The sequence below is a fragment of the Bidens hawaiensis genome, unplaced genomic scaffold, assembly GCF_021521415.1.
Source record: "Bidens hawaiensis isolate Kalapana, Puna unplaced genomic scaffold, B.hawaiensis_p1.1 tig00001721_1, whole genome shotgun sequence".
Classification (NCBI taxonomy): domain Eukaryota; kingdom Viridiplantae; phylum Streptophyta; class Magnoliopsida; order Asterales; family Asteraceae; genus Bidens; species Bidens hawaiensis.
In genome coordinates, this window is record NW_027491098.1 from 3,404,305 (window position 1) to 3,428,640 (window position 24,336).

General features: G+C 34.6%; 2 protein-coding genes across 2 annotated transcripts; one reads left to right on the top strand and one right to left on the bottom strand.

The window, feature by feature from the left end:
• Nucleotides 1–1,701, top strand: LOC143595584 (vesicle transport v-SNARE 11-like). The gene is made up of 5 exons (XM_077074567.1): nucleotides 1–94; nucleotides 633–691; nucleotides 786–974; nucleotides 1,054–1,224; nucleotides 1,292–1,701. The coding sequence occupies exons 1-5, from the start codon at nucleotides 1–3 to the stop codon at nucleotides 1,439–1,441; spliced, it is 663 nt and encodes a 220-aa protein (XP_076930682.1). The 3' UTR covers nucleotides 1,442–1,701.
• Nucleotides 1,702–3,469: 1,768 nt separating this feature from the next.
• Nucleotides 3,470–5,753, bottom strand: LOC143596371 (pectinesterase 31-like). Its single transcript, XM_077075164.1, has 5 exons — nucleotides 5,492–5,753; nucleotides 4,592–4,774; nucleotides 4,333–4,520; nucleotides 4,077–4,250; nucleotides 3,470–3,997 (listed from the first exon to the last, which is right to left on the bottom strand). The coding sequence occupies exons 1-5, from the start codon at nucleotides 5,729–5,731 to the stop codon at nucleotides 3,835–3,837; spliced, it is 948 nt and encodes a 315-aa protein (XP_076931279.1). The 5' UTR covers nucleotides 5,732–5,753; the 3' UTR covers nucleotides 3,470–3,834.
• Between the last annotated feature and the right edge of the window lie 18,583 nt (nucleotides 5,754–24,336).

Here is a 24,336-nt window from a genome sequence, read left to right on the forward strand (position 1 = left end):
ATGAGTGAGGTATTCGAAGGTTACGAGCGCCAATACTGCGAGCTTTCGGCTGTATTGTCGAAGAAGTGTACATCGGCTAGTCTGCTTGATGGCGGTGAGTCTAAGCCCTAATTCGATCTACAATTGTGTTCCAAATTATATATATGTCATTGCTATTGTATATAAACACTCAATTGTGTGTATTATACCTGTTAATATTGATTGCATTTGCAATTGTCTCACATGCTACTCGAGATTGGATCGATAAATAAACTCAAACGAGCAGAGCCTTAAATAAAGTTCGTTTGGTTATCGATCCCGAGCTGAGCCTTGTATATTTTGAAGTTCCAATTCTTTTGGAATTCTATGTATTAATTTCACAGTACATAGCCGAGCTCTAGCTGAACTTTGACTCGTTTAAAGTTTTGCATGTGAGCTCGAGCCGATCTTAGGGTTGTTTTAAGGTTTTCTCAAAATATATATGAATTATTTAAGAAATAATAATAATAATAATAAATGAGCCGAGCTCGAGCTTTAGAAAAAGAGCTCGAAATGAGCTGGCCTCAAGCTCTTGCAAGTCAAATTGAGCCGAGCATCAGCTCATTTGCATCCCTACTTTTGAGAATGAAAATACTTTTTTTCGTTACCTGCAGAGCAAAAGAAGCAGAAACTTTCTGAGTTAAAAGTTGGACTTGAAGAGGCTGAATCTATGGTATTATATTTAAAGTATTGTACTTGTGAATAATTTTTCATATTATTATCATTTGTTGGTCACAAGTTGAAGTAATACTTATATATTTCTCTAGATAAGGAAAATGGACCTTGAGGCTAGAAGCCTGCAGCCAAATGTGAAGGCAGTGCTTCTTGCCAAATTAAGGGAATACAAATCTGATCTGAATAATTTGAAGAGTCAAGTGAAACAAATTTCAACATCCAATTTAAATCAAGCTGCTCGAGACGAGTTATTAGAATCAGGAATGGCGGATGCAACAGCGGTAACTAATAATTATGCTTATCATATGTTGACAATATTATCATTTGATGGGATTTACAACTGTTTGATGTAACTAACAGGTGTCTGCGGATCAGAAAGCAAGACTACTTATGTCAACAGAAAGGTTGAATAAAACGAGCAATAGAGTGAGGGACGGTAGAAAGATAATGCTGGAGACTGAAGAACTCGGGGTTTCGATTCTTCAAGATTTAAACCAACAAAGACAGTCTCTCTTGCATGCACATGGAACAGTATGTTTGTTTAACATTATTTACATGGTTTTATGCATATACTAGTAAATAAGTAGGTACTTTTCAGCTTCATGCAGTGGATGATAATATAGGGAAGAGTAAAAAGATTTTGACCAACATGTCAAGGAGGATGAACAGGAATAAGTGGATTATCGGATGCATTGTTTCGGTACTGGTTGTTGCCATTATCTTGATCCTCTACTACAAGTTGAAGTAAGGTTGTTCTGTTTGGTACTTGAGTTTATGTTATTGTTGCAAGTTGAAAAAATGGAGTTTTGTCTTTGCAATGTTTTACATTGTTATGAGAGTGTGAGTGGATCATAAGTCTGGGAATGTATTTTTGTGTTGAGTTTTTTTCATAATGGAAGAAGTTTATTCTTGTTATCTGTTAGTTGTTTAAAGTGAAGGAGGAAAAAGTTCAGTGGCCTGTAGTTTATTTATATATCTGCATGTATTTGGTATGGGTTTAATAAAAAGTTTATACAAGTTTAATAAAAGTATGAACAGTATTTAACAGATAACTTATATTGTATATGGTTCATTTTTGTAAGAAATAAGTAGTATATCGCGAAGACAATTTTGAATTTATATGAAAGAAAAATAAAATTATACATATATATAATAAACAAAATAGTCAATGACATCAAGGTGTAATGACAGTCAGCATGGAGCTGAGGTGGCAGGGACTTGGCTATATAAAAGACGTTAGTGTTTATCAATTAATAATCTTTATCGATATTGATGTTTATCAATTTGTCACCGGTTGGAATGAGGAGGCAACGTTTTGTAAGTGATGGGGGATTAAATGGGTTTTAAAATTTTTAATTTGTTAAAGTAGATTGCATAATGGTCAAGTCATTAGTCATTACCATACGAAAATACCAAATCAACGGTTTATATCATTAGCTCTTTTATTGAAAAGGAAAAACAAAGAAAGAAAAAGAACCTCGTTTTTTTCCAAATATAAAACAGGCGGCTAGGAATCAATAAAAATGGTCATTAGATTATGTGTCATGAAAATAGCAAGAGGGTGCGATTCCCTCCTAGGTTGGCATGGTGGCAGTGGCATGAACGTTGCAGCGGGCCATTGGCTATTAGCCTTGTCAATATAAATACATGACATGGACTCTTCTCACTAATTATGTGTAGTCCTAGCCTTGTAATACGCTAAGTTTAAGGGGGTGTTTGGCTAAGCTTTTTCTTTTTGCTTTTTTGCTTTTTGAGGGGTAAAATGTCCAAAATACCCCTCCAAAAGCTCTAAATTAAAGCTTTTTTGCTTTTTGGATGGGCATGTTGAACATTTTATCCCTCCAAAAACAAAAAAACAAAAAGTAAAAGCTTAGCCAAACATGCCCTAAGTCTCCTATTGTTACCTAACCGGCTAACTCTTACATGGCCCAAAGTAGGTTCTCTCAAAAACTTTCTCATGTTTAAACAATATATATCTTCTTTCAACCACTTCTATTAACAAAACAAAATTTTGGAGAACTCAGTCTATTTATATTTTCATAAAATTTCTCTCATTCTTTGAAAGTAATTTACAAATTTCTAGGTGTCACAATTCACAAATTGGAATTTTATTAATGATTTCAACTAAATTACTTTATTGACAATGTCAATTGTTACAATTAGATTCTTTTTTTTGTTCAACACGAAGATGAACATGTGCTTCACGACCCACCGCCACATCCTCCTTTACCACCATAATTGCACAAATTCAACAAGAAAAATACAAAAATCAAACACAAAAATGGAAATTTCAAACACTAAAATACATCAATTACACAAAAATTTATAAACAAAATCCAAAACCCAAAATCATAAACCAAATCATAAATCAAAACCCTAAACTACAAGCCAAGATCTTTTAAATGAAACTTATAAAAATTTTTGTCTATTCTTGTTAGGGTGCCCGTGGCTTATATTATTGGTGGTCATTATTCGAATCAGACTCCAGAAATCAGAAATTTGAACCATCACGAACTAAACTTTGAGTTTCAAATATTCGAATCGTTTCCTTATTCGACATGAATTCTGAATTTGGTTTTCGAAAAAACCTTGAACCTTTAATTAAACCAATCCAGCGTGACTAATCAAATTTAAATTATATAACTTTTGATATGAATACATAACACTTAATCTTTGTAAAGCAAGTAGAATGTGTTGCAAAATGCCAATAGGTCATTCATGTGTTGTATGCGCGTCTGAAGTTATGAGTATAACTTATAATAATTAACATAAAGGATTAAAACAAAATACTGGTTTATATTTATTATGTAAACAGAGAACTGCTAAAATCATAGGCAAAACACATCTGGGGCTATGGGCTACAAACTTCTATTATATGATACAATAATATAGGAAATCATACAATCTGAATCTCAAGATGGATTATAACTTATAAGTTAAAACCCGACCATTTTACCCGAGGTAAAACCTTGATTATCAAGAGGACAAATGCACCACCACAACAACGTGCTAACAACAATACAACACCAATTTGACAAATAAACTCATCTTTATTCTCTAAGAAATGATCATAATAACGTCACCAATATTTGTCAAACTGGTTGACCATCATGAGTATTAGTCAACCTGACTTTTGGTATTTTAAGCAGAAAAAGGTACCCGAAGAGCCATTCTTTGAGCCAGCCAAGGCCTTTCCGAGTTCGGGTCAATAAAAGAATGCATCAGAAACTGGTCCGCTTCTTCATCAACTAACTCCCGTGCCCATGTTACACGTTTATCTGGACAACTTCCGGGCCCAAAACATCTGCAATGTTGACAAAACATATCCCATCTAACTAATAAACATAAATTATCTTGATATATAAACTTTTATGTATACAAACCTATACTCATAAAAGCAAGCAGATCTCTCATTCTCAGGTTTACCCCAATTATTCCAACCATGGTGCTTGATACACGCGTCCATATATGTACATGCAAAAACCACCCTCCCAAACGGGCCCCACGGTCGCCCAAGATACGAATATTGCGTTCCTCCATTGCCTGTAATCACACACCTAATACAAAAAACAGTTAGTTATATGTAGTGTATGCAAAGATTAAAATATGTAAATAACCGAAAGGTAGTTGACTACAAACCTTAGAAACACATAACCGGTTGTTTCTTGAGAAGATTTTCGGCTTTGAGCGGTTACATAACCACCTGATTTGCAGTGGATGTGACAGTGTTCAAGTAACGCAGTACTATTTCCAAATATGAAGTCCACACTTCCCTCAATGTAACAATCTTTTAAATATTGTTTCCCGTAATGCAAATAAAGTGTATCCTGCAAAAAGATAAAAACTTTAAATAAATGTTTCAATACAATTACACGAAAGACGGTCATTAGTTCATTACCTGCCATCCAAGAAACCTGCAGTTGTAGAAAGCACACCGGTCAGCAGTTACTCTGATAGCCACAGCCTGCCCCGAACCCTCGGGTGCAGAGTTCTCAAATGTGATATTTTCAGCAATGAAGTCTTCTCCTTCAACAATGGTGCTACCACATCCAAATGTTCCAGTCCCAATCAGTCTTGATGGCTGTGAGCATACCAATTACATGAACACAATCAATTAGTACGAACTAGAAGCTACTATACATAGATTTAAAATGCAATGTCGGTGATAACACAATAACACCATTGGTCCACGCGACAGCCTTAGGGTGTGCCACCTCAACAAAAAAAAGTAACATTTTTTTTTTCCGATATGGTAAATATGTTACCTTTTCGTTTATCATAAGATACACGAGTGCTGATACTATTTTGCGCGTTTATTGTATCATAAGATATAAGAATTCCGATACTATTTTGGGTGTTTATTTTTCGTATTATATATAAGGGTGTCTATACTATTTTTGGCGTTTATTTTTAGTAAATACGTTATTTTTTGTATCACAAGCTATACGAGTGGCGATACTAATTTGGGCGCCTATTTTTTGTGTCATATATATACGTGTGCTGATACTATTTCAGACGTTTATTCAATATTTTGTATGCTTCAATGTCAGTGCTCCAATTCGCCACCGCAACACGCGGGTTTTGTTAATTAGTATCCTAACCGTGAAAAACCCGCAATCCCCCAAACAATAAGTGGCAAAAGTTCCGCCAAATCATGACTGTTTGGAAACAATCTGTGATCAAAATAAACCAACAAAACAAAACCCAACCCTAAATTAACCTCATAAAACCCATCACTGACACCAAAGTATGATCACCAAAAGGTTTATGGTAGGGTATAAGAAGAGAAAAATTGGACCTGATGATGATCAATTTTAGTGGCGGTGTTGTTCCATGTGACAACAGTGAGTTCGGGACTGGATCCAGCGAAGGTAATGAGGTTTTTGGTCTTGGGGATATACACAGGCTGCCTGTAGATCCCCGGAGCCAGACGAATGACGGTCCGGCAAGTGTTGGAGAATGGTACGGTGTCTATTGCCTCCTGCAACGTCCGGTAGTTACCGCTTCCGTCCTGTGCCACCGTTATTACTCTTGCCATTGTTGATCTTCAATAAAATGGGTATAGATCCTTAATGATTAAAGAAATAAGAAAGTACTAAATAATTTACACAGTAGATTTTTGGTTACCGTTCGACAAAATGTAAAACATAGTAACACACTAGCACCGTATGGTCAAAACTAGCATTTTGGGCCAAAACGTCACCCCAAAACGTTGACTACATATGGTAATAACCTGAAAGCAGTTTGGTTAAATTGTCAGGTTAATCACTATCGTATTATTTACTCGACAATAAAAATACCGTATTTTAAATACAATTTCATTTCAAATAAAATTTATACAATAATATTGAGAAAAAAAATTAAACACGATTGTTTGGTCAGCTTTTGTAAAAAAGTTAAGAATGAAAATTAATTTTATAGTATTGGGGTAAGCTGAAACAATGAAACTTGTTTGGTATCAATTAGAGCAACGACGAAACAGAAGTAATAACCATACACAACCAAAGAGAATACAAGGTTTATGTGGCTTGATCAAGGAGACCTGTATCCACGGGCTATAACTAGTGTTTCTTCTTTATTAGCTCAGATACGAGAATACAATTACAATGAAATGTTACATATAGACACCTAAGGTTTCTAACTTAATCATCAAAAAACTTCTAAAATGGGCCTAATTAAAACAAGCCCAAAGACCTTCATAAAACCCAACATTGTCCCACTTAAAGGTTTTGCGAATAATCTAGTCCGCCATTCAAGTACAAAGCAACCTCCACACCATTAACTCCAGTAATTTTTAGTAAACAAATCTTTCAAACTTTCAGTTCCCATAAACACGCTAAGACTTCAACAATCCATTCACATTACCCTAGTTGTAGCATCCCGTTTCATTAAACACAAGAAATGCCAGTTGATTGAAGCTCCCTCGAGTTCCAACTCAGTCGTGAAATGGCCGGTCAACAATCTATCCTTTGTCTCAACCGGTTTGCACAACCATCGGATTCAGAGATACATCGATAACAATCATCACTCTCCTGATTCCGCAAACAATTCCCAAGAGAGAATTCATAGTTAAAATCTTTATCTTCAAAATCCAACGACCTTTGGAACTATATCGAAACAAACTTGTGGCTCTAGGCTTCACTTTGTAAAATGAACCATCTTAACACTAGATTCAGTGAAGCATACTTTGTCTTGTACTTAACCGAGAGAGTCACTCGCTCAATATGTACCTCGAACATATACAATTGTCCACATCTCTAATCATAAAACTAAATTGTTAAGCGGTCAATATGTTAACCTATTAAACCTATCCGCTTAGGTAACAATATGTACGAATTAATTAATTAGAAACTTATCCAAGCCCGTTTATATTAAACTTATCAAAAAAAAAAAATAGTATTAAAACTTTGACATCAATTAGGCGGTTATTATTAGTTTTAACGCGGTAAGGAGTCCTGAAGAAAGACTGAACTCGGGTTTTGACGGTTCAAGTGCCCATGAGTTTATAATCAGCGCTGGACTTATTGAATTCGCTATGAAAGGTTCCACTTTCACTTTTCGTAAAAGCAATAGCAGCAAGTTAGATAGATTTCTCGTTTGTTGATTTATGGTCGGAAGCATGTGGAATGGTTTTGCCAAGATTCCTCTCAGATCATGCCCCTATATTATTATTATTATTGAGATTAAATCAACTTGACTTTGGACCCATATTTTTTAACTCATGGTTCGAGGGAATCTTTCACTTGCATTGGAACCCCTGATGTTTTTCTTGCAGAGAAGTTAAGTTTTTTAAGGCTTGCATAAAAGATTGGGATAAGAAAGTCAAAAAGGAAAAAGCGGCAAGATCTTGATTGGCTGGAAGGGATTATGGAAGAAAGGGATTTAAATGAAGAGGAAGAATGGGTTCACCTTGAATGCATATAAGACTTAGAAATTATGGACCATCAAATATCGTTAGACTTACACCATAAGTCTAGAGTTAAATGGGCTTCTTGTGGCGATGATAACTCGGCTTTCTTCCATAGAGTGATTAAGTTTAAAGCAATTTCGAGTCGATTTCATGGGCTTGATATAAATGGTAGGTGGTGCGATAAGCCAAATAAGATTAAAAAGGAGGTTTTTGGTTTCTTTAAGAAGAGATTTAAGGAGACATGGGGTGAGAGACCGGCTTTATCTTGCTCAGGTTTCAAATCTTTATCCGAATCTGAGGCCGCTTCTCTTATTTGTCCTTTTTCGGTGGAGGAAGTTAAAAAGCGGTGTGGGATTGTGGAGAAAATAAGGCGCCCGGTCCAGACGGTTTTAATTTTAAGTTCATAAAAAGATTCTGGATGCTTTTGGAGCAAGATTTCTTAGCACTAATGAACCACTTTTTTGCTAATGGATCGTTGTCCGAGGCGGTGTGTTCTTCTTTCATCACCCTAATTCCAAAAGTTAAAGACCCGACTTCTCTAAATGATTTTAGACCGATTATCTTAATTGGATCAATCCTTAAGGCGGTTTCTAAGGTACTTGCAAACAGATTAAAGTCAGTTATGGATTCGGTGATTTCGGAGAACCAAACAGCTTTTATTGGCGGTAGATCAATTATTGACGGGCCTCTTATCATTAACGAGATCCTATCATGGCTTAAAAAGAAAAAGAAAAAAGGTCTCCTTTTTAAAATAGATTTTGAAAAGGCCTGTGATCACATTAATTGGTCTTTTCTAGACATGGTTATGGAAAGAATGGGTTTCCCCTTGATTTGGCGTGGTTGGATACGATGCATTATTACCTCGGCTAGGTCGTCGGTGCTTGTCAACGGCTCTCCTACGTTTGAATTTAATTGTGAAAGAGGGATTAGACAAGGCGATCCAATTTCCCCCTTTCTATTTATTATTGGAATGGAGGCCTTATCGATGATGTTCCTTAACGCTTGCAACCAAGGACTGTTCCATGGGCTTAAAGTACCGAATAATGGCCCATACATTTCTAATTTGCTGTTGGGTGAATGGTCCCTTGAAAATGTCAAAAACTTGGCGAGGATTCTGAGAATTTTTCATATCATCTCAGGTTTAAAAATTAATTTGGCTTAATTGGTGTAGAGACAGAAGATGGGGAGGTAAATAATTTCTCTGATCTTTTACACTGCAAAGTGGGTTCCGTTCCCTTTTGTCATTTGGGAGTTACGGTTGGAGAAAATATGAATCACTACAATAATTGGCAATCAGTGTTAGATGTTTTTGATACAAGATTGGCAGAATGGAAGGCATGCTCCTTATCAATGGGTGGTCGTTTAACTTTACTCAAATCTGTCCTTGAGAGCATTCCCACTTATTTCTTCTCTATTTACAAGGCTCCAACAAGAGAAACTGGAATCAAAATGAAGGAATTTTTTATGGGGTAGTACCGCGTCTAGGAGAAAGACCCATTGGGTGGCGTGGGATCAGGTCACAAAACCAAAGAAAGATGGTGGTTTGGGTCTTTGTCCGTTGAAGGAGGTAAATATTGCCCTTCTTTCAAAATGGTGGTGGAGACATAAAGTGGAAGAAAACATGTTGTGGAGAAGAGTTACTGATGCGTTACATTTTACTCCTCGGACGTGGCCTGCCCTCCCGTATAACAGACGTATGTCGGGCACTTGGGCTTGAATTGCTAGGCTTGAAAACTGTCTTGTCTCTACCAATCTAAACATTAGTGGTGCTATCAAGGGTATAGTTGGTAATGGCAAAAATATCAGGTTGTGGTTAGACACTTGGCTAGACGAAAAACCATTAAAATTAGTGTATCCCAACCTGTTCAAAAGTGAGCTGGTCAAGGGCTGCTCAGTGGAAGATCGGTGCAGAATGGTTGGTAATCGGGCGATTAGAAGCTGGAATTCGAATCAAAGTGTGGGTGGACGGGGGAAACTATAGCCGAGTTAGTCTCTTTATCCCAAAAACTAGGGCAGATTACGCTGAATGAAAGGCCGGATAAATGGTTTTGGGTGGGAGATAAAGACGGGGTATTCACAGTGGCAAATGTAAAAAAGTTGTTGATTTCAACCGAAGTGACTAATGGTCTGGACTTATTCTGCTGGAATAACTGGATTCCGCTTAAGGTAAACGTCTTTGGGTGGCGATGCTTGCAAAATCGTTTGGCCACTTCGGTAGAGCTTGCTAGAAGGAAGATCATCTCGGATAGCAAAGCGTGCCCAATGTGCGGTTGCGGATCGGAGACCAGCGAACATTTATTCACATCTTGCATTGTGGCTTGCTTGGTTTGGCAAAATATAAGCACATGGTGCAAAATTCCTCAAATTTTTGTTTTCTCTTTAAAGGACATCTTCGACCTACACAAGTTTATCCCCAGTTCAAACAGCAGAAAACGAATCTTTCAATCCATTGTTCTTGTTGCATGTTGGTGTATTTGGCAAGCTAGAAACAAGAGGATCTATAAGGAAGAGAAGGTGGATGTTCAAAAGATTGTGGGGCAAATTAAATCTTATAGCTTTCTTTGGATAAAGGCTCGATCAAGGAGGATAGGGATAGACTGGAAAAAATGGTTGAATTTTGATGTGTAATCGTTTTTGCGTTGTTTGTTCCGGCCCTGTTAGTTACTTACTAGCGGGCTTTTTGTTGTGTTAATGAAAGTTGCCGTTCAAAAAAAAACTCATATATACTCTATAAACATACTTTCTAAATCTATAACTATTTTCAATCATCCAGAGCCTCCAATCAGTTGGGAGACTTAACATCTATTACACGTTATACCTCTCAATTACAAGCCCTTTGGGTATTTTTAGTTGAAGTAAACCTTTAAAGCTACCAGTTATATATGTTTTTTTTTTCTCGAAAAAAATCTTGGCCCTTTAATTTTTGTTCAGCATGATTCAGCCACTCAGGTTGTGCCATGAAGATGACCAAAGGATTATGAATGTAAGATCACGGTTATTCGAATGGTTTACTCAGACTATTGGAATCGAGTTAATCTAAGATTTAAAAAATGATTTCGAAGTTGAATAAGATTTGAGAAACCGATTCAATGAATCTTACTCAAATTCAAGTCTAGTCGAATAAAAAGAACTATAAAATTTTACAAAAAGTTTTAAAAATCACAAAACAAAAAAAAAATAACAAAAATTATATATCATTTGAATTTAGCCTATTCGTGTCGATTTGAATTTCTGGCTTCACGATTCTAGTAAAAATTAGCACCCTAATATAAAAATAACCGTGTCTTAATCTTCATCTCAGAACTTTGGTAAGTAAGAGGGTTTGGGTAACAATTTAAAAAGGCAATGGTCATTCACACACCCTTTTTGGGTATTCACACACTCTCTTAACACACATATTATCTCTATATACACCCTATAACGGGTGTATGAATAACACATCCCTTTAAAAAAACAAGTTTAGGGTTTGTGCTCTCAGCTTTGTAATGAGTTTGCCCGTTTGGTTATTAATTAATTAAGACCAACTTTCGTTAGGTTTTCCGGTTAAAATAAGGTGAAATGACTAATATTACTCTTTTAAGGGACTGAACTAGTCCTCAATGTTCACTCAATCGAATGATCCTTTAATCCTCATCTTAAAGTCTTTGATTACTAGTCCTCGACAACTCACTCGTATTTCAGTAACATTGACGTATGTAAAAAGATGTTTCTTATAATTAAAGTTGTACTAAACTTCGTTTGGTTACTTGTTAATAGCTGTTTTGTTTTTTTATGATTGTAAAATAGCGTTGCTTTGTTTAATTACCGTCAATCTATTAAAAAAATATTATATGCAACGGAACGTACTTACATGTTTTGCTACTCTGACTCAGACATGCTACAAACCGGGCGACGAAACATATCACTATTTCAAGACCCTTGAGAAACACACGGACCCACAAAATACGCAAGTTCGTTAATCTTCAACTGCTTCCACAACCTCAAAACAAAACGAATTAGTCGTAACATGCACATTCCCATTACCATATATACTCCACTCCTTCCCTCCTTGTATTCAATCATAAATTACATGTCGTACTACCCGAAAGGCCACCACTTCAACCCCAACGACGATGAAGACGTTGACGATTTCGACGAGCACGATCCCACCCCATACGGCGGCGGTTACGACATAGCTCTAACCTTCGGCCGCCCTCTTCCTCCATCCGATGAAATATGCTACAACCGCTCCTCTAGCTCGTCCGCCAGCTGCGGTTCCACCCGCCCTAGTCAGGGGCGTAGGCAGGAGCAAGGTTCGGAGTATGGGTCCGGGCACCCACGTAGGAATGAAACGGATGAGTATGGATCGGGTGGGCGAAAAACATATGGTAATGATGACGACGACGATGGAAATAGGAGGCCTACGTATGGTAGACGGAATGATGACGGCGACGATGATGATAATAGGAGAAATATGTATAGACGAAATGATGATAATGATGGTGATGACCGGAGAGGTACTAGGTATGGTCGACAAAATGATGATGATGATGACGATAATGATCGCAGGCCTAGGTATGGCAAGCGTAATGACGATGATGATGACAACGATGGTTATCGTGGTGGTCGAAGAAACTATGTGAGTTTCATAACCTCTTTTTGATATTTATGTGTTTCACAATTTTCCTATTATATATGATGGATCATTATCTTATTGGTGGCAAGTAATATTAAAAAAATGTTGTTAAAAATGTGAAGTTGAGCACTTAATTTGAATATATGATCGCTCATGAGCATTGCGTTAAATTTGCAGGGCGATGATGATGACGATGAAAGGAGGAGGAATCGGTATTAGCAACACAAACGAGCATCAACATTTTCAAACGGCGGAGAAATTTTTTTTGGGTTTTTAGGTGTTCAGCCATTTCAACTGGTAGAACCGATCATGGTAGCATAACCTGTCAGAAGTTGTCTTGTGACATGGACGTTAATTTGGTGTTCCGCAATTTCAAATGGCGGGAGCCAAATAAAAACCACATGTTCCGCCATTTCAAATGGCGGAACACAATTTTCACCCCTTCTAGGCTACCCCTATTTATTTTTATCACTTCCGCCATTTGAAATGGCGGATGTGAACAATACCGATAATTATGACACATGACATAACTTTCTGCCACCTTTTTTACCTCATATTCACTTCCGCCATTTCAAATGGCGGAAGTGAACACTGTTATTATGACACCTTTTTGTCTGCATGTTTTTTGACCACATATTTTACTAACCCTCACTATTCACTCTTTCCATTTCAAATGGCATAAGTGAACAGTAGAATATAATAAAAAATATCATAGGTTTAGAAAAAGTATATTTTAAATAGCTAATTTATTTTTTTCATTTTCTCTACATATATAATATTATTTTGAAAATGACAAATAGGCGTTTTGTTGTTAACGGGTTTTATCTCATCGCACTCTCGTGTCTTCGGCGAGTCTTTACGGTCGAAGCATACTTATAATTTGTTTAGTAACCATACCTATAATTGAAATACTTTATAATAAAATACCATATAATACATAATTTTGAAATAGCATGAGTGAATAGTGTCGTAAAAAACCAGGCTGGTCTTGTCAAAAGTGTCATAAAAATTCTATAGTATATGGTATTTTTATTATAAAGTATTTCAATTATAGGTATGGTTACTAAACAAATTATAGGTATGGTTCGACCGTAAAGACTTGCCCGAAGACACGAGAGTGCGATGAGATAAAACCCGTTAACAATAAAACACCTATTTATCATTTACAAAAAAATATTATATATGTAGATAAAATGAAAAAAATAAATTAGCTATTTAAAATATACTTTTTTGAAACCTATGATATTTTTTATTATATTCTACTCACTATTAGAAAAGAGTAATGTTTCCTACGAAAATTTCCAACGCATTTCTTACGAACGTTTTTCCTACACATTTCCAACTAAATTCCAACGAAAAAAGACTGCCCAAAATTTGCGACGGAATTGTAACAAATTAGTGACAAAAACAATTGTGTAAGAAATGCGTAGCAAATATTTCTACACATTTCCAACAAAAAATACATTAGCACACATTTATTTAAAATTTTTGTGAGAAATGCATAAGAAAGAAAACAAAATAAATAAATGATAAATTTCGTTGGAAATGAGTCGAAAATATTTATGTTTTTTTAATATATTATTTGTTTTTTTTATTATTAAGTTATGTTTATTACTAGTATTGATAGTAATAGTAAATTTACTGTTTTTTATACTAAATTTATTGATGATAATAATATAAAGTTTTTAAATCTAAAATATATATCGATGATAATAGTAATAGTATAAATCTATTGGTTTTTTTTTGCAATATTTTTTTTTGTTAGAATTGCGTAGAAGAAAGAAACCATAAAATAAATATTACATACTTATTCCTTACTTGTAGGGTTGTCACTTTTACCCGAAACCCGAAACCAACCCGAGAAAACACGTACCCGAACTCGAACTAACCCGACCCGAACCCGAGAAAAGACTAACCCGAACCCGAACCGAAGTAATTCGGGTTGGTTCTCGGTTTGATTTATAAGTTTCGGGTCAACCCGAATAAACTTTTAGTTTTGAAATTAAATATATGTTTAGGTATAATAAGTTTAGTCTTAACCACTAAAGTTATCAAAATCTAGTCATAACCAATTGTTGTCATTACAACTATTATTGATCGATTGTTTATTGTTAATTTATGTTTTCCGTTTATTACTAATAGCAACCGTAATCGAACAACTAAATCACACCCGATTGAAAACGATTATGGTTCGAGTTAATTTTACTCTTCTTTTGGATTGTTTTATCAAGTTATGTTGATTTATTATTTGATTATTTGCTTACGAGCAAAGAATAATATGTTATTTTAATTTTAGCATTGTAGTTTTAAAAAAAAAATTGTTTTTTGTTTTGTTTTCTAGGATACTTGAAACCCGATTACCCGAACCCGAATTACTCGAACCCGAATTACCCGTGAGAGATAATTTTTAACCATGGTCTCGGCTCATTTATTATTTATTAATTAATTTACATCATTTTTAATAATTTTTATATATTTTAAGAAATGAATCTAAGGCTCAAGTTCGCGTAGTACCTTGATTATTCGTGTTTGAACTTTAGCATGTTGATTTTTATGCAATTTATGATGGAAAAAAAAGAAAATAAAATCTTTTTTTTCGGTTAACTGATTCCTTTATAATAACTTATTCCTATAAAATCTTTTTTTGGGGAGGGGGGGGGGTGGGGTTGGGTTGAGACTCGTAAATTTTTGTAATATTTTTCATCATAAACACGTCCTATTAAAAAATAAAAAATATTGTGTTTTATTGGAAATTGCTTGCGAACATGAAATAAATAATAGTTATATATTCATAATAATTATTATTATTTTTGAAAGGCGGCTTAAAAACATTAGAGAGAAAAACATAAGACCACTAGTCCACTACTAGCAAGATACTAGATTGGTCACCAATGAATAGACCGTTACAAGTGTGTTAGAAAATTCATTATCTACTTGGTCCAAGTAACACAACATTACTAGAACTACTATAATACCAAAAAGAAATAACTTGAACAATATCGTCATGAAGTCTCTTCTTCTTGATTCCTTTAGATTGGAAGACAATGTCGTTTCTTATCCTCCAAGTAATCCACCAAGTGAAGAAATAATCAATCTCACTAAAACATAATCGATCCCTCCATGTAAGGTATCGGATGAATCGAACTGAGCCAAACTAGAATAGAGAATGAGCTTGATCCACCAGCAACACAATACCCTATCAAGAAACAATTTTACTCAAGTTCCCAATGATAGAAGACAACTACCAAAGACGTGATTACTCGTCTCATGCCAAAGGTTGCAAACTGGATAAAGAACCATTGGGCATCATAATTTATATTGAAAAGATCCAATTGGTAGGAAGACATTCCAATAAAAATCTCCAAGCACAACTGTTGGTCTTTCTTGGAATATGATTGTATCAAATACTTGAACGAGTGGCCACTGGTAAAACATACTACTCAATCGACTTCCTCGTTTCCTTACCAAGAATCCCACCACCCCATGCCATTAAATTCCTAACGCCAACAGTTATTACCATTTTCAAGATGTAACTATATGAATATATAATAATTATTATTTTTATTATGTTTGTATGTATGTGTTTGTAGGAGTTGGATCCAATACAAAGGATATTCTTGTAAGGATATTCCATTACAAGGCACAACCTTGAGCACAATAACTAAAGTAGTATTATTTGAGGCTCGGGCCCGGCTCGAGCTCAAGTAGTTTGCGAGCGGCTTTCTTGTTTCAAAATTTTTTTTGCCAATCTAGGCTCAAGTAGCTCACAAGCGGTTATGCTTGTTCCGAGCTATTTATCAATTTGAGCTCAGGCAGCTCGACTCACTTTGAGCATTTTATAGATTTGAGTTGTGGCTTGGCTTGAGCTAATAAATACCTAGGGTCGTTTGGAGATTTTACCAATCTGAGCTTAAGTAGCTCACGAACAGCTTAACTCCTTTGCAACCCTAGTATAATGTAAATCTATTAAACTTCACGGCTTGACTCATTACAACAAAATCTTGACACCGCCTGGGGGGTGGTGCTAAAACACAATTTGATCAAATGGGTAGGGTAACACTTTATGTTTTTGATCTACTACCAATACCGTAATAAACAAACCGATACTGATTGAAGTTTCATGGATTCGCTATCGCAACGCGCTAGTTTAGATAACTAATAAATGCTCTTTTGATTAACTATTACTTACAGGTATATTTAATGTTTCTTTTGATTAAAATAATAAATGCTCTTTATATCTTTGATGATTAAACTCTAATTTTTCATTCAAATTTGTTATATATTTTTATAATTTGATGTAAACATTGTATTTTATTAATAAGAAGTAATATATACTTAAACTAATTTAAAAAAAGAAAAAATCTTTGATTTCCCTCCCATTAAAGACCTAAAATTGAATTTTGTTTTTTTTCATATTCCCGCTATATATTTTTGATATATTTGATTTCCCTCCCACTCCATACCCAAAACTGATTCACTAGTTTCCCACCCTCCATATTCGTCTCTCCCAAATCATGTTTATAAACTGACTACGATTTCCTATGATTGTAGTCGAGGAGTTAGCAACCCAGCGCAAACTGATTGATCATGCAGGTTGTTTTTTTTTTGTTTTTTTTGTTTGTATTTGGTGGATTGGATAGTTAGTATTTTAACGATACTTATTGATCTATGAAGATTCTTGTGTTTGGGGCTGAATTGAACAAAGTTTGAGTTTCTACATTGTTCAGAAATTATGCACGCCAACTGTTCGATAAAATGCCGGTGTGAATTTTATGGACTTTCAATCAACATAGTTATGAAATATCTTTTATGTAAGTTGTTGTTGATCTTTCTTAATAATTAATGTTTTGGTTTGCGTTAATTGCTTGCAGGATTGGGCTCATCTGCCGATGTTTTTAAAATGGCAATAATTTTGGTCCAAATTGCAATGAATTGGTGAGTTCAACTCTTGATTCTATTGTAAGAAATGTATGTAAATTAGGTCTTTTTGTTTTGAGTTTATTCTAACTTTTGGTTACCTATACAACAACTTTAATCCTAATGTTGGTAACCAAAAGACAATAATTTTTTATTGATTTGTAGGAACAACTCTGAATAAAAATGATGAAATCTAAAGATGAAGCTCAACTGTACTTGGCAAATCTTAGGGTCAATGCTAAGCACCAACTATCTGCAGGTATCAATGTTTTGGTACACTTTCAAGTTTTAACCAGTTTGGAGAACGCTGTTTATATGTTTTTCTTGTTAAGCCAATTAGAACCAAGAAGAATGTTGACTCTTTAGTTGTATCAAATATCGGAAATTTACCAAATGCTAGTTCAATTATTGCTTGAATAAAGTAACAGACACTACGTTAAGGGATAATTTGGATTATGTTTGAAGTTTAACCAAAATGAGAGATATGAGAAGAAAATTTGAATGGATTTCAAATATATTGCGGTGTATTGTACTCTCTGATTATTTTTATTGCTTATCAAGTTAGCGTATTATCTATAGTGGGTTAGGGCCATTGTATTTTTTTAGACGTCTTGAATAATATTAGTTCGAGCACGTTGCTTCAATAACTATGAAGTTTTCAGATTCGGTTGTCAAATGCTTGATCAACCTTACAAAGGTCATTTTTAGATATATTTATAGTTAACTTCTACATATTGATTCAATATCCCTATTGCCTCTTTTGCAATTAAGTTTAATGCTTTCATGCTTCAATTTGATACAGATTCTTCAAAGTACAATTTCTAAGGTTCACTTTGACTGCATTTTCCTAAGCATTCATGATTATCTGCAAGAAATTGGGATGGAAGAGATCAGGAGAAGGTATGCTATACTTCAGTTATAAACCTTTTGTTTGTTGTTAGAACTAGGTTTTATTTGTAGTATTACTAATTCATCCTTACTTATTGAGCTAGAGCAGATGACAAGCCTTTGTGCATGGTGAAAAAAATTCTGCATGAGCTTTTACAGCTTCGTGGAACTGCAATAAAAGGTCATGTTTTGATGAAATTAATAGACATGGCGCCGCAACCTATAATACTCACCTACATCGATCATAATCTTCAGGTATTTTGTTTAATATATAACCTAACAACTCTATATAATGGAAAAACTTGGAGCTTGTATCAATAAAATATTCTTTTTGAATATGATTAGACTTTGGCTGCACCAAAAATATTGACACCAATTGGGCAAAATGGAAGAACAACTGGAAAATGAACGGAAGGCAATACAAGACTTTGAAGTTGGCACATTGAGTGATAGGAATGGAAAATGAGCATATGAGAAATGATGAAAAGATAAAAAAGTTTGAAGAGTATAAGAATATTTGAGTCTTCTGCAAATTAGTAATTTGATTTTGCAATCAATTCTTCTTAAAACGAATTCTATATTGTAAACCTTTTAATTTAAATTAGCGTATTTGTGGTTGATTTGTAAACATGTTTTACATTATATTTAACTTTTTATGCATTTTTAACATAAAACATCTAGATTTTTTTATTTATGTTTTGGAATCATATTGAAATGTGTAAAAAAAATATAAACAAATTTAAAAAAAAAAGTAACAAAATGCGTTGAAAATGCGTAGGAAATATAATCAAAAACTATTTTGATGCGTTGGAAATGCGTAGACACCTCTAAGAAATAAAATAATGAAAATAATTAGATTGCGTAAGTAATGCGTAAGAAAATGTGTAAATATGCGTAGGAAAAGTGTAAGAAAATGAAAACAAAAGTTTTAATTGCTTGTGTTGGAAATGCGTTGGAAACTTCCAACGACATATTTTTTGTAGGTAATGTGTTGGAAATGCGTAAAAAAATATTTCCCACGAGGCTTTTTCCTACATACCCATTTTTGTTGGAAATGTGTTGGAAATGGTGATTTCCTACGCATTTCCAACGGAAACTGATGTAGGAAGTCAATCAATTTTCTAGTAGTGACTGTTCACTTATGCCATTTGAAATGACAAGAGTGAATAGTGAGGGTAGGTAAAATGTGTGGTCAAAAAACACGCAGACAAAAAGGTGTCATAATAACATTGTTCACTTCCGCCATTTGAAATGGCGAAAGTTAATATGTGGTCAAAAAGGTGGCAAAAAGTTATGTCATGTGTCTTAATTGTCGGTACTGCTCACATCCGCCATTTCAAATGACGGAAGTGAATAGTGTTGGTCAACACCCCTTGTTAGATGTGTCAGGATTTACACTATTCACTCACTCCATTTCAAATGGCGGTAGTGATAAAAATAAATAGGGGTAGCCTAGAAGGGGTGAAAATTGTGTTCCGTCATTTGAAATGGCGGAACATGTGGTTTTTATTTGGCTTCCGCCATATGAAATGGCGGAACACCAAATTAACGTCTATGTCACCAGACAACTTCTGACAGGTTATGCTACCATGGTCGATTCCGCCATTTGAAATGGCGGAACACCTAGAAACCCAAAAAAATTCTCTCTCCTATAAACAATTACACCTCATTAGTATTTCCTATTTATAAAAATTTTTCCTGACTCAACAGGTTAGGTTAGACGAACTGTCTTAAAATAGTAGGTGAGTTAGACAGTCCCTAGTGGTGGATACATAACTTTATTTGTAGGGTGGGCACAATTAATTACGGGTCAATAAAAAAGGGAAAATTCTCAAAATAAACGTTTATGAAAACGTTTTTCAGGTTTTAGGTGCCATTTGCAAGAAATTCCCAAAACATGTATTATAAACTAGTCGTGACGAGTAGTTTGTATAACCAATTAAAACTTGACACGTGTCTTTAAACTTACCGTAACGAGCATATTTACTAACCATTTACTCGTCACGACTAAATAAGTTTTATGCCCCGTAATAAACGCCCACGAGTAATTCATAAGTTCTTTAGTCGCGACGAGTATATTGTAAGGTTAAATTAGTCGCGGCGAGTTAACTACTAATAAACTACTCGTGTAGGGAATGTAAACTAGGTAAACTAGTCGTCGCAACTAAAGGACATATAAATTAATCGTGGGCGTTGATTACGATGTATGAAACTTGTTTAGTCGTGACGAGCAAATGATTAGTGAACTTGCTCGTTACGGTTAGTTTAAGGGCACGTGGCAAGTTTTAACTGATTCTACAAACTACTCGTGTGTAATCATAAACTACTCGTCACGACTAGTTTATAATACATATTTTGAGAATTTCTTGCAAATGACACCTAAAACCTGAAAAACGTTTTCATAAACTCTTATTTTAGGAATTTTCCCAATAAAAAATGGGTCTGGCAAAAAGCAATGACAACCAAATCATTAACCTAAAACAATATATAATAATTTAAAATACGTATTTATGAAAATAAGCAATTAGCAATTTAGGTTTAAATTACGATCGGCGCAACTCAATAATAATTCAATCAAAACAATTTTGGCAAAATTTTGAATAATTAAATTATGGAAAAACCATTTTAAGTTGTTTATTAGTATTCTTATTAGTTGTAAACGAGCCGAGTCAAGTCAGAGTACCTAATCGAGCTCGGCTCGCTTTATTTATCAAGCAGAATAATCGAGCTCGAGCTCGGCTCGTTTAAAGATCGAGCCGAGCTCGTCGAGCCGGCCTCCTTTAATTTTTTTATTTTTTATTTTATTATTTTTATATTATATTCTACCAATTTTGATATATAAAAGACAAAAACTATAATTTTAATATACATATTATATAAAATTTATAAACTAGAGAATTAAAAACTTTATATGTATTATATTAGTTATTCTTTTATAAGGTTTTATGTATCGAGTGACATAATATATATATAATTTTTATTTATTTATTTCTTGGTATGCTATTATTATATATAGATATTAAAATTTAGGGTTTAATCAAAACGAGCCAACGAGCCAAGCTAACGAGTTGAGCCAAGACCGAGCAGACCCTGGCTCGAGCTCGGCTCGTTTAGAAATCGAGCCGAGCTTTTTTCGAGCGAGCCGCGAGCTTTTTAAACAACCTTAATTCTTAATTCATTTTCTACATTTTTATAAGAGTATTTTATAAATATAGGATATGGTTGTTAGAGCATTCTCAGCAGCTCTTCTATAATTATGTTGAAAAGTTCTTTAAATTTTTTTGAAGGATTGTAAGTGGTTGTGAGTGAAAGAAGAAAATCTAAAGAGATAAATAAATCTTGAGAAACATTGTTCACTATCTATTTATATTTTAATATATTTGAAAACGTTAGTGCACGGTTTTGCGTCTTGAGTCTTTGTAATTATTGTTAACGTATTTGTTTTATATTTAATGTAATAAACAATTAAGTTAAAGTCTAGTTCGTTATATGTATTGTCTAGTTCGCTAGGGGATGTTACCTAACTAAGACCTAAGGTTATTCCCTCTGATTCGTTAGGGGTTGTTAACGAATCAGAGGATGATTCGTTAAGCTATTTTGTTTTATTTATGTATGTAACGAAGTAGCGTCTGGTTCGCCAGGGGATGTTAGTGAACCAGACCTATCTTCTATATATAGTGAACACTGTTCACGCTTAATTTAAGTTTTGAGAGTTAATTAACGAAACCCTGTCCAAATCCTCTCTCGATCTTCATCCTAACATTATAACATCACTAATACATATATACTGATAATATATAAACATATATAACACTGAATCTAAGGTAAGTATGAGCTAGATCTATAGTTAAGGTATTAATCGGTTTAACACAGATCCGAGATCCGTTAATTGTTATTAGATTGATAACTATCCGGGTTCCAACAAGTGGTATCAGAGCCGTTGGGGCTCAATTACACTTGATTTGGTGTTTAATTAGTTTTTGATATTGATACTGTTCTGTTTTAGCTAATTTGGATCAAATTAATGTTAATTGAATGATTTATGGTCGGTTGAAATTGGATTTTAGTTGTTAAAGGTATTGGTAAAGGTTTGTGAGTTGGAATTGAAGTTTGGATTGGTTTTGAGTGGAATTGGTATCAGTTTTGGTTTAAGGCCGAAACAGGGGTATATTTTGGTCTAATCGAGTTGGTTATCGGAGATAATCGGTTACGAGGATCAGTGTGTTAGGTTCGCGATCGTATTACGAGTGTGTTGGTTGGTTATTTGTTTGATTTGGTTTGGTATCGAGTTAGTATTACAAATTTTAAGTTTCTGGGTTTCTGGGTTGATGTTCACAATTTCCAGATTTCTGGAAATTCTTTTTGAAGATTTGAAGATGAATATGATTCGCTATCATCTTTCTGATGATTCGTTATATTATTCACTTTGATTCGTTACCTAAATTAGTTGATTCATCATGACATTCAAGTGATTCACTAGACAGTTCGTGTTATTTGTTAGTTCGTGTTATCTGATTCGTTATTTGGGATTAACTGATTCGTGTGACACGCGTCCACTTTGGGATTTGTGTCATAACAACCTTTGCCACGTGGCATAAGGTGACAGAGTTTGTTACAAACGGTTGTAACAACCTGATTCGTTATAGTTGATTTGCTAATCAACTGTAGCTGATTCGTTATCTATTTCGCTAAGTTTTCCTTAGCGATTCGTTACTGAAAACCTTTTAATTCGTCAAGATTTCTCTTATTAATCCGCTTGCTAATTCGTTAGTCAATTCGTTAATTTGACTCATTGTTAAAACTGATTCGTTGACTTTCTGATTCGTTAGATTGATTCGTTAAAATCAACTGTGATTCGTTGTTTGATCAATCTTAGCTTCGTTAAGATTTGATTCGTTAATCTATTGTTCACAGTTCGCTACAACTGTTTACAGTTCGTTACAATTCTCATTCGTTACACTCTTGAAGTTTTTGAAACTTGTCAAAAATGGCCGGTATGTATGCATTAGTGTCTCAAAACATGTTGATGCAACAAATGTTACAACTTGATACCGAGATAGGTTCACATTCGAAATGTCCAAGATTGATGAAGTTTAGTGATTTTGCCAAATGGGAACCTCGGTTTCGTGCTCATTTAGGATCAGTTCATCCTGATTGTTTATACTGTTTAGATGAAGTCTATACTGTTCCTATGATTGGGGATGAGACTATTGGTTTTACACCAAAAGCTATCTCACAATACTCAGTTGAAGAAAATAAAGCATTAGAGATAGAGACAAAAGCCTATTCTACTCTAACCATGGCTTTGCCTGAGAATATTTTTCACCAAGTGGGTAGTATAAAAATATGTGCTTCTTTGTTTCAACATATTCGAATGAGAAGTATGGGTAACACAGCTGAAAGCAAAAAGGTGATGCTTAAGTTTCAATTCAAAAACTTTAATTTATTGAAAGGTGAGACGGTTGAAGAAATGACAACGAGATTCAATCACTTGATTGCTGAGATGGACAAGATGAAATTAGATGTCTCTGAGAGGGATAAAATTGACACTATTAAGAGTGTACTTCCAAGTTCTTATTCCACATTCTTAATGGTTCTCAAGGAAAACAATTATTTCTTGAATGAAGATTTGACTGCAATTGAATTCTTACAAAAGATTGAAGCCAGAGAATATGATCTTAAGTGTCAGAAATCTTCAAAGGAAAGTCAAGATCCTTCTTTCTATGGTGGTAGTATGCCTCTTAGTTCAACCATCTCTCCACTGACCGCTTTCTTTACTCAAGCTGCAAGTGATAATGCAACTACATTGTATAGTGATCCAAGAGCTTGTTTTTATACAGCTGGAAGTACTAGATCTTCTGGTATTTCTGGATCAACTGGAGTATCTGGAAATTCACCCAATACAAATCACTACTCAGCACCTTCAAATGTCAACATGAAAGAAGCTGAACAAAACTTTGCCTTTTTGTCCGCTTTCATGACGTCTTATGAAAATTTGGTTAGTAGCAAAACTGCCACTAGTGATTTAACTGATGAAGACTATGATCAAATTGATCCAGATGACTTAGAAATCATGGATTTGAAGTGGAACATGGCAATGATTGTTCGAAAAGTGAAAAGATTCATGCAAAGAACCGGAAAAGATCTTCCCGCTCTAAACAAGAAGTTGGGTTTTGATAAGTTGAAAGTAAAATGTTACAATTGTCAAGAATTCGGTCATTTTGCAAAAGAATGTGACAAACCGAAAAAGGAGTATACTGGTCCTCGTGGTCAAAATTCAAATTCTTCAAATTCTTCAACACCACGAGGTAAT

Coding starts and splice junctions, on each gene's coding strand:
- LOC143596371 (XM_077075164.1), bottom strand. CDS start 5,731: ATGGCAAGAGTAATAACGGTGGCACAGGACGGAAGCGGTAACTACCGG. Junction 4,775..5,491: donor CTAAAATTGATCATCATCAG/GTCCAATTTTTC, acceptor GTATGCTCACAG/CCATCAAGACTGATTGGGAC. Junction 3,998..4,076: donor GCTTGCTTTTATGAGTATAG/GTTTGTATACAT, acceptor TCAACATTGCAG/ATGTTTTGGGCCCGGAAGTT.
- LOC143595584 (XM_077074567.1), top strand. CDS start 1: ATGAGTGAGGTATTCGAAGGTTACGAGCGCCAATACTGCGAGCTTTCG. Junction 692..785: donor TTGAAGAGGCTGAATCTATG/GTATTATATTTA, acceptor ATATTTCTCTAG/ATAAGGAAAATGGACCTTGA. Junction 975..1,053: donor GAATGGCGGATGCAACAGCG/GTAACTAATAAT, acceptor TGTAACTAACAG/GTGTCTGCGGATCAGAAAGC.